An 18,339-nucleotide genomic window follows, 5' to 3' on the forward strand; every position below is an offset into this window, starting at 1 on the left:
ATGAATGAAGAAAACTTCATCTTTTCAATGAAAAAAAATCTAACTGAAGTTTGTCAGAAATCATTCTGATCACTACAGTAGAATAAACTGGGGCAGAATTTACCAGATGATGGCACACCATCTATAAGCTCTGTAATTACTTTACATCACAATGCAATTGCTTCATTATCTGATAGCTATGAGCCAGAACAGTCGGGCATTCTGTCAGCTTTTTGTTTCAAGATATTCTAAGCAGCTGTATTTTTCCTTTATGTGCATAATTTCTTGGGATTCCCATGTGTGGTTCCAGGCTTTGCTGTCAGTCAGCACAGAGACACAGCAGAAGTGAGGGACAGAAATTCTAGAGCCCCCAGCAGCACCTGTACTTACCCTGCTCATTGTTCCCTCCATTTAACAGAAGTTCATCATTCTGTCTTTTCATTTCTGTTATGTACTTAAAGGCCTGATCCAGGATCATGTTCTTGCTCTGTAAAAGAAAACACACATATAAAATTAGGAGAAATGTCTAGAATTTGTAAATTCATTAGTGATGAGGCTGCACTTACTCCAAGAGGTTTTTGCTTTAAAAATATGCTCTGAATATCACTGGCTAGAGCTGGTTTTCTACTGGTTTGGGTTGGGTTTTTTAGATGTTGTTTTTTGGTTTGGTTGCTTTTGTAAGATGAAACTACAGGCTTTTCTGAGTGATGCTGACCCTAAAATGCCTTGAGATTTTACAGAACAACATTTTCAATGCTGGAGCTGACACCTTCTGATGCCCAGAGGAAGATACTAAGGCCACAGATCCTGAACAGGCAGCATCCTTTCTCACTGATCAGCCTAAAATTCATGTTCACTAATAAACATACACATCACATGAGATTTCCAGGATACTGCCTTGTAAATATTTTATTAGAAAGGCAAGAAACATGGAACAACTATCCAGGGAGATATATGCATAATTTTGAAAATAGTATACAAGGGAATATGGGAAGGGAAAATGACCCATCCACAATCATCTTTTTATGAAGCTATGCTTATTCTGTCTGCAAAACCTTTGTTCACTTCTTAATTTCTTCTACTGTTCAGTAAGAACAATCTCTGCTAGGGATTCCTCTATCTTGAAAAAGATGCTTCTGTGCATCAACCTCAAAGCATTTGTCTTGCTTCATCTTTTGCAAGGAGAGTGTCTTAAATCACCATTATTATAATTTCAGTTTCTGAATTGCTTTCAAGCCATTATATGAAGGATGACAAAAATAAGCAGTCATATGCAACACTTTCAGATAAAATGCTCAAAATCTGTGTAACTACATTCATGTGACCCTGCACTTCCAAGTAGGACTTCTATTACAAGTAGTTTTTAAAATACTAATAACTAGTAATATTTTTGAGTATATTAATTCAGACAGTTTGCCTTTTGCTAATACAAGTACTAAAATAGGTATTTAGACTTCTACAGACAAAGAAACATTGGGACATTCGACAGGAAACTTGTGTGCACCTCTGGATGGACACTCACCTGTTTAAGTGCTGGGGAGCAGGGAATGAGTTCTCCAATTCTGTTTATCCCAGCATTAATCTTCTTCTTTCGATGTCTCTCCACTAAGCAAAAACAATATGTATTGTGTCATCTGGTTGGGCAAGGCAGCATAACTAGGATAATGTAAGGGCTCAGAAATACATTATTTCATTATACATTGGAACCTGTGTAACATTTTTCCTTGAGTGAGGAAAAGTGTTCTTCTAAATTAAACCTCAAAGTTATCAAATTAATACTCACTAGAATCAAAGAGCCATAACTTAAATAGCCTTTAAAAGGTGGGGATATATTGGACCCCTTCATGAAAAAGTAAAGTACCTACAACTCAAAATTTAGGTTTTGAAACTTCTTTCTAACACAGTTTTATGCCACTCTCTTCATAAGGCAGATTAAATTTGAAATTTATTAAATTTATGCATACAGAAAGCAAATGAACAAAGATTATGGAAAAAATCAGTTTCAGATTTGGGAAGCAAATCAATGCCTCTTAAATTCTAATCTCAAATTTAGCACCAAAAGAGAAATAATGTAGATTTTACCAGTCTTCAGGCTAAATTTTAAATTTATATTAACAGAGTAGCCAGCCAACACTGAACGTAGGTGAAGCTCCAGGTATATGGACTATCAGATACTCTTTTCTATGTCCAAAAGTTTAACTGTTCCATAAGGTCTAACTGGTTGGGAGAAAGAAAATACTGAATGGAGAGTAGTTCCAGTGAACTACCTATTTTGGAGCAGGTCAGAAAATGTCAGAAAATGCTTCATTTATAATCTTCTAGTGATACCATTTACCTCTTCAACAGGTCTGAATATTGGCAGAAAGGGTCTACACTCTAAGTCTAGGAGTGGTTTTTACAGACAGTATCTCTGTTTTCCATTCACCACAGCCTCTTTCAAATATAGTTAACTCTCATGTAGCTATTTTTTTTACTGAAATATTTTCATGTTCTATGCAAACGTAAAACTATTAGATGTCTTTAAAAAAGAAAAAAAGGAAAAAGTTCTCTCATGGCTTTGTTAGGACTCAAACCATTGTGTTGTTCATGATGCTGAACGAACCTTTTGGTTTGTGCAGTTGCTCTGCTTTTGGTGGCACACAGAAACAAACTGTGACCTTCAGGTGAGTGTATTTCATTTGGCTCAGTTACAAAAGACTCATTAATTTAATTTAAATAGTCTTATTTCAGTAGCCTGTCACTTCAATTTACCTTTCTCAAACAATTTTTTTTTGTATTTCAGGAGAGACTGCTGGCATTGACAGAAATATGCCTAAATACACTAAACACAGCAAGACAAAGTTTCTTATGCAAGAAATTTACCATATAAATTAGAGGACCTCTGTAAAAATTAAAACACAGGACACTTGGATTTAATCGTTATCTAGCTTACTAATACATACAGATATCACAGTGTTTGTCAGTGTTTGTGAAGTGCTACTCTTTTGTTTTGGTAATATTTGCAACACTCTCCTCAGCTTTTCCATATATTAATGACTAAGAAAGTATAGGTTTGGAAGGAGCTGGTCCCCATATACTGCAGAGTTCAGCCCAGGTGATAAAGATTTTGGAAAGCTATCAACAAGCGAAACAGGAACTGGGAATTCCAATGAGGCCAACCATTTTAGAAGTAAACCTGATAAGACAGTTTCCTGATTCTTCTTAATTCTTAAGAAACTGGCCACACCCTGAGCACACTCAGCAAGCACAGCCCTGCACAGGTTTCACATTGAAACTGCTCAGTGCTTTTTCCAGCTGAGTTTGTGAAGATCACACGATACTGCTGTTCAGAAAAAAACCCTGCAACCAATTTCTTTGGATAAACCAGCTCAAAGCCTGCCAGACTCCTCCCCAGTCCATCTTTCTGTTCCTACTTGTAGAAGATGCCATTGGCACTAGAACTGACTGGGTGCTGCCCAAGGGATGTGACTCCTGAAATGTACAGCCAACATTTGCACAGAATTTCTGGGGTCTCCACATCCAAGTGGGTGCCTTAGGAGTAGGTTGGAGGAATGCTTCCAATACAGGGAGCCTAAAGCTCTCAGGTAGGACACCTGTCTCTGTTTTGACAGAGGTGGACATTGGTTGCATGTGAATGCCTGTGCAGTTGTTTTCCTTTGGAAACACAGCTGAAATTGTTTACTTCTTAATTTACTAGCCTTGGAAAGGCAGGTGCTCCTTCATGCTTTAACTTTGTACTGTGGAAACCAGCAAACCAGAAACAATCTGCAAAGTTATTTTATGCAAGGACACAGAAAGGTGTTTGGTAGGGTGAGGCTTTTTCAATATACTAAACTCCTGTGTGGGAACCTTCTCCATGCAAAGTATGTTTTACTGCTCCAAAGTGTCTGTGCTTATTTCCAGACCAAACAGCAAAGCATGATGTTCCCACCTGCATTATGTGTCTCCCGGTTTTTCTTTCTGTGAAACATAAAGGGAAAAGATTCATGTGAAACTCAAAGTTAAAGATCTGCATACAAACAAATATTTCTTATATTATTTCTACTACAGCTAAAATTACTAATTATCATAGTCTTCTCTGTGAACTAGAACAGCAGAAGTCACAATCAGATGTTCTTAGACGTTGGTATTAAACAGTTTCTAATAAAAATTTGTTCATGTTCAGCCTTAAATCAATTGGAGTACAACAAGTCACAGTGCAATACTCACTTGACTATTGGTATATATTTATAGTGGAGAGCTGGGTTTTTATGTTCCTGTTACACTATGCAGTGTTCAAAAAAAGCCAAAGATTTTTTAAAAATAGTTTTGTTTGTGAGGAACAAGACAGTTAAGTATTTGCCTGAAATGTTGCTTTTACATTTACTGGATCACTGAAATAGGAGAAAATTTTACCATGCAAGTTGATTTTCCAGCCACATTGCCTTCAAACATCATAACTTCTGGTATCAAAGAGGCTTCCTTTGTGAGAGAAACCAAAAATACTGTTCCTCTGCAGCTGCTGTTCTTTAATGTCTCAAAATTCTGAATAGGTTTGATTTCAGCATGTGAGGGTTGTGTTTGGTTTCATACGTTCACCTGGACTATTGGACTGATGACAACAATCAATGTGCAATGCCCCAAATTGCTTTACTGGCAGTCAATAAATTTCAAAAATATGTATTTAAAATCTTCAAAGCCTACATATATAAATAAGATGTACTATACACATGCACTAAGACAAATACTTCCAGGATGTACAGTAAAGAAAAGCACATGTTTTTTGGAAAAAGCAAAATTCCAGAAAAAAACAATTTCAGAAAGCTCCTGCCCAGCAGCACATTCTCAGTTTAGATGTTTCCTAGGGCATGCAAAAAGCAGAGTAGCATCTTCTGCTGTCCTTTTTGACTGTTACAGAACAGTCCAGATGTGACAAAGAATCTGAGGTAAGAATGCATGATACATGTGGCAGTTATGTGTGATTACCATGAGGCACAGTACATCTATCCTTTGTGCTTTGAGTTGATTCTGATTTCTGGTAGCTCACTAAAGATAGCGTGCACCTATAGTAACTTAGACAAGGACTATGAGACTGTAAAGTTACTGCTACAGGTCAGACCCAGAGACATCTGCTAAGAAACAATGCTTAAAGATGATCATTAATACTAAATATGCACAAGAACATAAGGACTGGACAGACCCAGCTGTCCTTTGGTTGACATTACCATTACAGAACACAAAATACTCTGTTAGTCAGGTAAGAAAGAGTCGCGAAATCTGACTGAAATCAGACTGAAAAACCTTCTGCAGGACAAATCAGTGTTCTCTCTGAGCTTTTCCTGATCATAAATCATATCCTACATGCTTAGCTAGTGTAAGATGAATGCTGCATTTAACTAAGGACTGAAGAACCCCCTTACCAATCAGGTATTAGATGACCCATGTTAAAACAAAGGAACAAAATCCTGGAACAGTTCTAATGAGCGCTGAGAGGACTTTGTTGCAAAGTTTGGTCATAGTGTTGCTGTACAACCTCAAGGCATAGTTTGTGCTCCTGCAGAGATTTAAGATGTAAGATCCAGATTCCACTGGGAGTTGAGGAAGAGCTCTAAATGACCCTGTCAAAATTAGTATAGTTACTCCCTGATATCTACAAGGAGCCTCCACAAAAATACAGACTGTGCTCTAACCAAGGCAGCAACACAGTTTTACACAGGTCAGAATAGTCAGTGAAATAATTAAAGAATCTCTTTTGCCTAAGTGACCCAGGTAGATATATCTTTAACAAACAGTTTGGCATAGACAGGGCAAGAGAGAAAGTTTTGGATCAACCCTGACGAGCACACAGAACTTCCTGTCCATACCCTTATTGCCAAACTTTTAGCTAGAAACTTTGTAACTGCAACATGACTGCAGACTACAGGCCTAGGAAATAGTCCCCTTCCCACAGGAACTCACCGATGCTGCTTCTTAGTAGGTGTCTCATTCTCTGTCATCTCTGGCATGGTTTCGGAGAAGAGAGCCTGAGGAAACATCATGGAAGGAATTAGCAACTCCTGCACTTTCCTGGATCCTCAGCCCATGACATTTACATGGCTTTGCAAGGACCACAAGGACAGGGCCCTGTTACAGTGTAGGCACAAGTGCATGCCCTTGACTCAGAGCAGCTGATTTTGTGACATTAAAAATTAAGCACGTTACCTATCGAGGTGTTTCGCAAAAGCTGTCTGTGATGAACTGGTTTCCATTTCCTCAATTACTTTAAATATAAAAACTATTATAATCCCAACCACTTTCAGCAAACAAGAAGGATAGTTAAGAATATGACTGCTTTTCAAATGGGAGGAGGAATAGCTGAACTCTCTCTTATCAGCCCTTTCTCATTGAATATGTATTCAATTCCCAGTTCAAAATAGGGTATGAATGCCAAGCAAAAAACAAGCTACAATGAGGACATTTCATTAACTACAAATTTAGAGTGCTCTTAATGTAGCAGATTACAAAACTTACTTGCTATTAAATTACTGTACACCTTAAAACAACCAAAAATGACACCTCTAGGCTCTCAGATATGTATAATTCAGCTAAAATTAAAATTATGTATACCAGCCTAATGAATTGCATCTAACTTGTCCTCACCTTGAACAGACTGGTAGCCTGTATTTAGACAAACAAAAACATTTAAAAAATACACAAAAGATGAGATTAAGTTAATGATGGTTGAACAGATATCTACCACAGAAATGAATTTTAGAGAGCAAGTAACGTAAGTATACTGTAGATGACAACAGGAAAAAATAGATCTTGTTTTTGATGTGTCTGAGCTCTGTATTCACTTTCACAGCTCCTTTCAGTCTCTCACCAACCAACCTGTTATTGCAACTCTTCCCATGGGCCCTCAAACTCCTTGTGGCTTCCCCTTTCTCTGGCTCCTCCTGAAAAGCTCACTGGCTTCTTTTAACAGCCTTCATATCTTTGGGGTATTTTTTGTCTGTTTGTTTGAACTGCAGGAAGTGGAGGTGGTTTTTAATATAACTTTAAACACACAGCAGTTCTTAATGTAAACTGAGCCTACCACTACTGGCACTGACATCAAAAACAAACCCCCAAAATAATATCCTTGCAAACCAGAACGCCAGACACCTATGGAGCTCCCAAAGCACTGAAGCATACACTCCACTAAGTGCTCTGTGCACACACCTGTGTGTGTCAAACTAACAGAAATCATCTGTATTGCACCAGAACTGAATTCAGATACTGCTTTCCAGCCTTTATACTCTAGAAGTTAATTGAATGTTGTGCATTCAGTAAAAATTAGAGGAGGATAAACATTAGGGCTGATGCTGGTTACCACTCTAATCTTGAAGTACTTCCTTTCTGTGTTCCAGGGAAGACTTGGGAGATATTGGCAAACCATAAAATAAAGCAAACAGGAAACAACCTATGAATAGATCCAACTCGGGGAACTCAAAGTGCCTGAAGATTTCAGGAACATAATTCAACTCCACCTACACGAGTGTTCACACTATCACAAAACTGGACACAATCCTCTCTGAGATGAGTTACAGCATTCCATTGCCCCACTGGGTGTTACACACAGCCTACCTAAACACAGACCTCTCCAGCCCAGCAATGGGAATACATCACTTTCTGTTTATATCCCTCCATGGACTTTGCTTTCTCCGTGCTCACCTGACCACCCCCTGCATAAATTATGAAAACACCTGACAGAGTTAACAGTCTTTTATTGTGGGAGAAAGCGGTGCAACTTCAGCACACTCTTATAAATTGTGTTACCTCATCTTAAAAACAAGATTTCTTCTCCTTTAAATCCAATTATCTTACTTTACTAACAAATTTATTTGAGTTTATATGTAGTAAGAGCAATCCAGTTGTTGTGCCAGGTTGTCCAAGTCAGTAAACACAATTCTGAATGCCAGGAGAGGCAGTTTCCCACCCAAGGCATCTCTAACTTATCCCTCCTGGGTACAGCTGGTGATGGTCAGTAGTACGCACTGATTCTACCTGCATTCACTGGTGAGGAAAGGATTAACTGGGAGACCTTAGCAGGTGAGTGATTTTGATTATAACAAAAAACCAAAACCTGGTTAGAGCCCAGCCATCTTGGATGCTGTTGGCAACCAGAGAGATGTTCAGGTGTACAGGGAGTGACTGGGGCCAGCACACCTTTCCCAGCTCCAGTGAGCCAAGGCAGCCCAGCAGAACCTGAATCCATCAAGGCAGCCCAGCAGAACCTTTATCCATCAAGGCAGCCCAGCAGAACCTGAATCCATCAAGGCAGCCCAGCAGAACCTTTATCCATCAAGGCAGCCCAGCTGAACCTTTATCCATCAAGGCTTCCAGCAGGGACAGGAGAAGCAGAGCAGCTGCCTGGTGACACTGCACTCATGTATCCATCACTGAGGCAGCACCTTGTGCAGCAGGTGAAATGACTACTCAAGGAGCAAAGGGGTAATTTAATTTACTGTGTCCAGTACGGTTTCTGTTTAGTGAGGATGTGAGCACATGGACACAGCTCTGGTAAAGCAAAGCTCTAAAACAAGTTGAGGAAAAGGATTGTATCATGTGGCAGTCACATACCCTGTTTCTTGATTTCTGCACCACCTATAAAGCCAGAGCTGATGTGTCTGTTGTTGGGCATTATGAGACCATAGCAAATATGCTGGAAATCACAGCAAACAGATAAAAGAGGCCTTAGTTTTGGTGGACTTAGCATTTTTGAAAGACTAATGTATTCACCAAGCAATGGTATTGTTTTTTAATTTTGTAGATTTATACAGCTTGAGAAGCAAAGGACTATTTCTGTATTGCAGTGTATTTAACACAGAAAGCATCAGTGTGGATTTAGATGGCCAGCTACCACACAGGGCTACAGATGAAGCACAACTGTGTGAAGGTAAGGGCATAAAGAAGCACTCAGCCACAAATACCCTTCCCCAGAACAGATATGGCTGTTCTGACCGCAGCTGCACAGTCTGGAACACATTCACAACCCCGTCCTCCCCCCGCCCTAAGTCACAGCACCCTTTCTCCCTCCTGACATGAGTTCTCCTTACTCCTACATTGTGGCTTCTTCTGTGTCCACTCAGCAAAGTTCTTCTTAACAGCAGCCATCCCTACCTCCTAAAGCCATGATACACACAATATTCCAATTGCCTTATTTCTTCATGCTAAGCATATGCCAAAATGATTCAGCAATTCATTGTATGTAGCATTCTGGAAGATAGACAAGGCCTTAGTGAAAATTTGTGCTATTATTTATTAGTACAGTTTCTAACAATTTTTTGATCCTGAAAAAGAATAGAAAATCTTTATTATATGTCAAAGACCTTCTTTCTTTCTCCTCTGCCCTTTTTTTAAATTATATCAGTAAACTTCTTCCAAGTGATGCTGTTCCCTGCATATTTCAAGCCATTTGCTGCCACACTGAGTGTATAAGCCTCACAAATGTAAACTTAAAGTCTGCATTTTATATGTTTCATTTCCACTGGGATCTGCAGCTCATTTCGTATAGAAAACATGGCACAGGAATGCCATGACTGTTACACTAATTTCACCTTATTGTGGATTTACTGAAGTTTTTCAGTTCACCACTCAATCAATGCTCTCACTTTTGTGGTCCTGATAGCAAAAGCAAGGCTGTACACATTATCTAATGAACAAATTAGTTTATTGTGAGCTCCTCTGAAAAGAGGTGGTTAAATTTGTTAAACAACACTTGTATAAAACTCTGGGCTTTCTACTGATAGGTTGTACCTAAGAGAAATTATTGTACCTATGAGAAATATCTAAACTGAAGCTGTATTCTTATTCTGTAAGGACAGAAACCTTTGCATTTTATTTGGTATTCCACAGAACAGCCGAAGCTGGCAATACCAGGGAGGAGGTTTTCTTAAGGGCTGCTGAAAATATGGGCTTTGTGAATTAAAAAGAAATTAAAAATAGTGCCTAGGTGGAGATTTCTGAGGGCTGATGAATGTTTACATGGTCTCAATTTCTGTTGTAAGACCAGAGCTTTGACAGAGGGTTTTCCTTTACTTGTTCCACATCAAGTATTGCTTCTTCATCAAGATCCCTTCATGGATTCTCTAAGAAGTTCACTCATGAAATATGCTCACTTAACTCAGCTGAATGCCATCTGCAGAGAAAACGTAGCAAAATCCAAATTCTTAAAACAGATGAAGAAGCAGCAACTCATCATTTATATTTATTTAGTACCAAGCTTCCCTTAAGCTTTATGTAGTTAACAGCTTTCACAACATCAACCTAAAATATTGATTTTAATTTAAATGCAATGTCATCCTCAGAAATTAAAGGATGCTTTGTGTTCTGAAGATTTAAATTTAACATAATTTAATCTCTTCTATAGTTCTGAAACATAGGGTATAAAACCTGAAAACCAATTTATTTAAACATCTTCTTGTATACCACCCATCTTTCCAGGTAGTATTTAGCAAATTTTATGAAATCTCTTCTTCAAAACATGCATTCAGCAAATACAAGAAAAAGTTATTAGATATTTTTTGGCATTATTTTTTCACTCCTTATTTAGGAATTGTTTCCAAACTTAATATTAATTTTTAAAAAGAAAATAATTATTCCAATCTGTTATCTTTGGCTGTACAAAACAATCTCCCTCAAATTAGTAAAGCCATTCCATTCTTCTGCATCAGGCAGAAAGAATCATTTTTATATGCAACTTCACATATTCTGCAAACCTACCAGCAGTCCAAACCTTTCTTCCTCTGAATCTCCTTCAGCAAGCTCGTGCTGTGACACTGCTTCAGTCTCAGTTCTTACAGGTTTTGTATACCTCGTGTAGTTAGTAATGCAATGTAATGTAATGTAATGTACACCTCTTAATGTAAAGCTAAGATCAATTCCAAGGCACAGACAAGAACCACTCAAATGCTTTTTTCCTGACACAGTGTCTTCTTCATCCAAGCAACTGCTGGAGCTCACTTCTCCAATCCTCCATGCATGTTTTAGAACAAGGCTAGCTTTAATCAGGGACTTAGTCCCAGCTTTTAATGACAAGCAAGGTGCCCTTGAGATCAAGAGACAAAATTTACTGCCCCTTCTTTATTCCCCCTTGGAATGGATCTATTCTAATGTTGTATTTACCTAATAAAATGACTGCAGGAAAGGTAACTCAAAGGCAACCTTTGTGATTGTTACCTGTGTGTATTAACTACTGTGGCCTATCAAAGCAACCTGGGAAGACTATCAGAGAGGAAAATGAAAAGGGCTATTTTTCCTGACAGGAAGAAATCAGGATTTCCCTGTTACTGTGACCCTTAATGCACTCCCTCACCACAGCTGGGCCCACCGACTGATTTGACTGCAAGCCCTCAAAGAGATGAATTTCCCAGATGTTTACAAAAGCCTGGGGTGAGCAGAGGAGGAGGATGGGGTCAGGTGAGGCACGGGCACAGCTGGGGCAGCGAGCAGCTCTGCAGCGCGGGTGTGCAGGCTGACCAGCTCAGGGGCACTGCCACCTTGTGCTGAGGAAGATATTCCTGATGCAAACCAGCTGAGAGCTCCCCAGGCCAACCAAACTGCTCCCAGAGCCTCTGCAAAAGCTGAGAAAAGAAAACTAAAGCCAAGAAGCTCAAACTTGTTACATGGAGCAACTTTTTTTTTTTTTTTTAAGGTGCTTGCAAATAATAATACATTGAAAGAAAACTTCACTGCTTTTAGATATTTTTTATTCTGTCTCTTTTGTTTGTATTGTCTAAACTCAAATACATTAGTATCTTTCCTCCTGCTGACTTAAAGCAATTAAGTTTCAGTAAGGCTCTTACATAAGAACATGCAAGAGAACTAGAAAGAAAATGTTTAGGGGTTTTTTTTGTAATACCATTGGAGGAAAAGAAAGGGTAATTACTCAAGTGATACTCCCTCATATTTACATTGGTTTTGCTTTCATTTGTAATTTTCAAAATATCAATGGCAATTGCACTGGCCATTCAGTAACAAGCAGTTTTGGGACAGCATTGGTGTAGGGTCATTCTGACAAATCCTGACCAGATCTGCTTAAGAAAACTTAAGAAGAAGAAAACAAAAAAACAAAAAACAAACAAAAAAAAAAAAAAAGAAACTTCCTGATCTAATCACCTGAAGATCCACCTCGCATATTTATTCTTCTTCATCTACTGTTGTTCCCTCCCAAGTCTTCCTAAGTAAAACATCATTTCTTTTTAAACCTTAGAGGAGGGGCAGAGAGGGAGCTCAATGTCCCCAGAATTAAGTATCTCACTCACTGTTTATGGTCTGGAAAATATTTAAGGAGAAGTATCTCTGCACATTTTGCACCCAGATGAGAGCTGCTGCCACTCTCACATTGTGCAGATGATCTTGGCACTGCAGACAAACACAGTGCAAGTAAAGGAAGATGCCCACAGGAACCATCTCCTGTGGGCTGGAGCAATTGTTATAGGGAAGCAGGAATTTGGGAGCTGAAAAGCTGTAATTATGGAACCAGTGCACAAGCCACAATCACACAGACCAAAGCTCTCACCTAAAGCCTTCAGCTACTTTAGATCAAAATAAGGGGAACATCACTCTTTTCTTTAGGAAATCAAGGAATGACCAGGGAAATCCTCCTGATCCCATGTCTTGTGCTGAAATTCACAAGTTACCACATACCAATTCCACTAAGGAAGTGAGAAAGTGTGAGCAATATCTCTATGTTGCAAGGCAGTGCTCATCCCCCTGGCTTCCAATGATCCGTGGTACACCTCAAAACCAAACCACTTTCAAAGAGAAGACAGACATCTAATTATGCTGCGCTTGACAAAGGAGCCACGAGTGTGTTTTGATGGTGGGTACAAAGGGAATTAATTGCAGGCAAGTTCCTCCCAACAGAGGTCATCACCTCTGTGTGGGTTAGGGTGAGGTTACCTGCATCAGATGGCAAGGGCTGCCTGCACCAGGCTGAGCTGAGAGCGCTCTGCCACTCGCTCCTGAGCAAAAGCAGCTGCTGCTGAGCCCCACCTTGCTGCCTAAAGAACAAGGAATTCTTTTCCTGAAAACAGCTGAAACATACAACTCATCCTGGTCTCCAAATACTGTAACCAAGATGGTTTTTATAACTCAAGAATCCATCCATACATGAAAATTGTACTTGAAACGTTGAAGACTTTTCCAGACTTGATTGGAAAAATGTAGAAACTGTAAGTCATAGAATCACAAAATGGTATGGGTTGGAAGGAACTGTTATAGATGGAAAATGAGATGATTGACTCTTGCAATCAAAAGATAACTATTGTGTGAATATTAAGAAAAGCCTCAGGGATGTATAGTTATGTTACTGTGGTTTAGATGTCCTCTGTTCTCCCCATAGTCCCCTTTCCCCCTGTATTGTTGCCACCAGACAGCTGGGGTTGTCTAGGACAGAAGCTGGGCCATGTGCCCCTTGCATGGAGCAGTTGGGAATGGAAAAGTTTGGTGCTTAGGGGGTGCAGCATGATCTCCAATCAAGTCACAAGAAAGCAGTCTCCACTGAAAAATGGCAAAGAAGAGCTGACTGAGACTTAGGCAGGGGCCAGGGCTGGCTGATGCAACCCCCAGGGGTATAAAAGACTGAGCATCCATCCTGAAGATGAACTGGCCACGTGGTATACACAAGGGCAGTTCCCAGTGCTGCAGCTTTTACCTTATGTAGTCCTTTTGCTGTATTTCTGTTGTATTTTAAATTTTCGAAGTGAGCAGTTGTCTCTCACAGAACCTTAAAAATTGTCTCACTCCAACCCCCCTGCTATGGGCAGGACACCTCCCACCAGACCAGGTTGCTGAGAACCTCATCCAGGCTGGCCTTGAACACTTCCAGGGATGGGGCATCTGCAGCTTCCCTGGGCAACCTGCTCCTGTGAGAGCCACTCCAATTCTGCCTTCTCATGTGACCTTGTCTCCAAATGAAACCTCCATCCAAAGAGCAGGACCTCGTCACAGAGCCTGACAACCAATTTAGAATTACAACACAAAAACATTCATTTTGGCTACAATGATTTAGCCAGAGCAGTATTCTTTGCTTCGCTGCTTTGGTTTTAAGTTGAGCTCTTTTTGTTCTGCAGCTACAAAGGATCCTCACAGAGTCTGTTTATAAAGCACACATGGTCCCGAGGAGGTATCAAGGCATTTTCTGACATGTGCCAAACTGCCTTGCTGCTCTCTCCTGAGGACCCTGACTAACAAGCAGTGCAAAACATCCTGGAACTGAAATGTTCAGGGCATCCAGAGAGTTTATGTGTCAAATTTCTTAATTCATCTTTTCAGATATGAGTCATTCAGTACAAAGGATTATACAGTCAAGTTCTTAAATATTTTATAGGCTTGGGGTTTGAGAAATCTGACACAAACTAAGAACACATCAAGGCTTCATGATACAGGAAGCAATATTCTATGGGCCTGCACTACAAAGTTCCTCTACAATATGCAGAAGAGATCAGTCCTGAGATTCTGCTACAAACACTGCCCTTCCAGAGTTAAGGGATTTCCCTATGAATCTTAATGAGGCCAAAGGCAAAAATGGCTGAGGGAGAAGGTACCAAAACCCAGAATTTCAATTTTTATGTATAAGCTTTCGAAAGAAGCTCACTACTTACACTTCAATGAGCTTTCAAAAACAAGCACACACACATTCTGCCCCAAACCCAAAAGAACCAAACTAAATCTCCACAACTTTGCAATATACATTTTATAGGCAAACTACTCACAAGAGGTTTTAGTGGACTGAAGTCTCACTCTCCTTTACAACCTCAATGCAATCACACCTTTGTTTTTCAGAGGTTTTTTCCTTGGACTCATGAAGTGGGTGTACTGGGCAATTACTTCAGTTCCAGGAATAAAGGACTCATCTTGCAATCTGGATGTTTGACAGTTTTGAATAATATTGGCAGGGATAAAGCTGCACATTATTTTAATTATATTTAACAGAGAGGTCCAAACTAAAGTTATCTGAGATGAGCAGAGAAAACAAGCACACTTTCATAACAATGTCAAAGAGGAAATTTGAAATAAAAATCATTGCATGTTAGACACAAGAAAATGCAACTACTAGGTGCATATCCATAGAAAACCTGAATTCAATAATTCCACCACTTTAGGAACTACTTATTTAGCTTAGGAGAATTACTGTACCTGAACTATCTGGGGTGAATAAGCAGTTCTGAAAGCACTAGGAAAAGCAAATAAGACTACAATAGAAATTTAGCACTGACAAAGGAGAAGAAACTAAAACCTGATTTCCAAGTTACTACTTTACACAGGTCTGAAAGGAATGGATAAAGGGGACAGACCATGATCCTGCAAGTTTTACTTCATTAAAAAACCATTCCATAAAATGAAAATGCCTTACCTCTACTCTGTCTTCTTCTATAACTGCATGAAATCACCTCCCTGTTGCCACCTAAGACTGACTTGGCAAAAGTTCCTTAAAGTGAAACTAGGAGTGAGAGAACTCCATTGCATTCCTTAGCAAGGGATAGCTCACACACTTAATATTTCCAAGCTGGGAAACACAAGGTCTTCCCATTCTGCCCAGAATAAAACAGAAAAACCACAAAGTGAGATGGGCTGTAAATCCTCCTGAGACAATCCACAGGTGGGATTCTCCTTCAGCCTTCTCTGCTCCAGAGTGAACAATCACAGCTCCCTTGGCCTCCCAAGACAAGAGATGCTCCTGTACCTTAATTGTCCTTGTGGCCTCTCAGTGGACTCTCCGTGGTACATCCATCTCTTTCCTGTACTGGGGAACCTAAAACTCAACACCAGATGCCAGGTGTGGCCCCACCAGTGCCAAGTGCAGAGGAAGGATCACCTCCCTAAGCTGACACTCCTGTACCAAATTCAGCACCCATGCCACAAGGACACACACTGTTGGGTCAGGTTCAGCTTGGTGTCCACCAGGTCCTTCCCTGCCAAAGTGATTTCCAGCTGCATGGCCCCCACCGTCTATTGGTGGACTGATTTGTCCTTCCCCAAGTGCAGGGTTTTGCTCTTGTTGAGCTGCATGAAATTCCCATCAGCCCATTTCTCCAAGCAATAATAGGAAAGTACCTGTGATGATTACCTTCCCCTGCTGCCCCAACTCCCTCAAAGTAATGCTGAGAGATGCAGCCTCTCCCCTGGCTCACTGGCACCCCTCACCCAGCAGGCCAGATGAGAACACCACTGCAGCTTAAAACTGACTTTGCACAAGGATCACAGAGACACCCCACACTCCCCAATAAGTACACTGAAACAACAAGATTGCTTCTCATGGTGACAGTGCTGGCTTAATACTTGTGAAACTATGACCCAAGATGATGCCAAAACTAGGTAAGCTTCTCCAATTACACAAGAAGTCCCAGAATTTCCAGCAGGTGAGAGACTTACATGGAAGAAGGAGGGATTTAAGCTATAGATGCATAATATTTAAACATTCCTGAATTAAAGCATCTCTGAATATTAGGGATGCTCCAATAGTGGAAAAATTATGCTCCTGATTTGGAGCTCCATTTTACTACTGGAGTAGATGAGCAAGAAGAGCTGCAGCATGAAGCTTTGTACAAGAACTCTGTTCAGTTTCTAGCCAACAGCTTCACTGATGCATGAAAGCAAAGCAGAGTCCAACTTCAAAGGTGGAAGGCTGGCATGAATTAAGTGTCCCTGGAGCCAACCACATTACAGACTACAGATGCAGACAGACACCCCAAATGGACAGTATTATTTTCACTTGAGCTTCAGTTACTTGAAGAATAAACAAATCTTTAAGGTCTCCTCTCCCCATAAAACCCTTACACTTCTATTAACTGTGTCAGCAGGCTAATAGGCAATGTTTTCTGTAATATTTTCATGGCATTGCCCACCATACCAGAAGCTGGAAAAATGGATCATAGGTTCTGAGGAACCTGCATTTAGACCTAAAAGCTAACAGCTCCATACTTGGATCATTCCAGCCTCACTAGAGATGGACCCAAAGAACCCATTCAGGTACCAGAATACCAGCATGACTGAGATGTGCTCTCAGAGGGAGCTGATTTCAATTCATGGTTTTCACACTGGTCAGTTAACCTGAGAGAAGTTCAGGGAACTGAGTGGGAAAGGCACTGGTTACCAGGAAGCATGAAACATTTTCAGCAGTCCAGTGCTTTCTTCTTATCTGAGCCACAATGGCACCCAGCGTGGCTGATGTAAGAGATTGCTATCGCAGGTCATGGCTGCAAAAGGAACTCATTCACCTTGGAGGCCAAAGCCATGGCTTTTCACACAGGAAACAAGCCCAGTTTACACACAATTTGTCAATCTTGTGCACACAGCAGAACCTCTTTTGTGCTTACTCCAAGCATGACAACGGCACTACACTGGTAAGGTGGCAAACCAAAGTACGCCTTGGACACATTATATCCACCCATAAAAGCTGGAATTGCATTTTAAACAGCAAGTTAGGTCAGCATTACATAAACTGCACAACATTTCCTAATCAAGAAGTTGAGATCTTTACGTGTTTTCCTGTAATCTGAAATAACTCAAACACTGCTTGAGTTATTAAAATTGAATACACATCACGGTGCAGAGTTCCAGATGAGACAGTTTTCAATTAAATAACACTACTGAGCCATGTCCCTGATGGAAATGTCGGTGAAGCTGTGCATACAACCCAGGGTTTTAAATGAAAATGGATGTGTAAATGTGTGCATGCATACAATCTAACAGCTTTAGTGTTCCTAATCTTTTTGTAACAACTCCAGTTATAAATCTCAGGGCTCTGAAGAAGTGTACTTGCCTCCAGCCTGATGGACTGCCCATCCACAGTATTGCCAGTCATTTTATAATTCTTCATCTCAGTTGTGTCTGTGATTCCTTTAATCAAATTAAATCCTTCAGGAACATGTTTTTCTATTTTGAAAGGTGTCACTGTCCTTCAAAGTGGCACAGACTTTGTGGCACTTTTCACAAGTTCTTGTGACACAAGCGACCATGATTCATTGGGAAACCCTTTGTATCAAATGCTATGCTTCTTATACCTCCCCCCAGCCAGGTGTCACTTACAAAGTTATTTTCAAGACCTTAAGAAGCACTACTGTACCAAAATTAAACCACAGAATGGCTCCTGTCAAATCCAGCATGTCCCAGCCCCTGACATCCTCACACGTCTGTTTCTTTCTGCAGCACCCAGCTTCAACTCATACATTGTATTAATTCAGATCCAAGTGTGACATGCTTGGTTACAGTGTCACACACTTTGCATCAAGGCACTTTGCAAATTAAAAGTGTGCTTAAACACTTGGAATGCACCACCCTGAATCTCTCTGCAGCCTAATTCATTATACTTCAATATGTGGAAGCCTGAGGTGTTCTTACAACTTCAGCACATGG

The 18,339-nt window shown here is 40.2% G+C and overlaps 1 protein-coding gene across 1 annotated transcript in view; it reads right to left on the reverse strand.

The window, feature by feature from the left end:
* USF3 (upstream transcription factor family member 3) overlaps window positions 1-18,339 on the reverse strand; it is a 35,022-nt gene that overhangs the window by 14,495 nt on the left and 2,188 nt on the right. The window contains exons 2-5 of the mRNA XM_064722870.1: window positions 5,917-5,981; window positions 3,911-3,939; window positions 1,502-1,584; window positions 370-466 (exon numbers count right to left, since the gene is read on the reverse strand). Of these exons, the coding sequence (XP_064578940.1) occupies window positions 370-466; window positions 1,502-1,584; window positions 3,911-3,939; window positions 5,917-5,981 (274 nt within the window). The remainder of the gene's footprint in view (window positions 1-369; window positions 467-1,501; window positions 1,585-3,910; window positions 3,940-5,916; window positions 5,982-18,339) is intronic.

Source organism: Zonotrichia leucophrys, chromosome 1 (assembly GCF_028769735.1).
Source record: "Zonotrichia leucophrys gambelii isolate GWCS_2022_RI chromosome 1, RI_Zleu_2.0, whole genome shotgun sequence".
In the NCBI taxonomy this organism is placed as follows: domain Eukaryota; kingdom Metazoa; phylum Chordata; class Aves; order Passeriformes; family Passerellidae; genus Zonotrichia; species Zonotrichia leucophrys.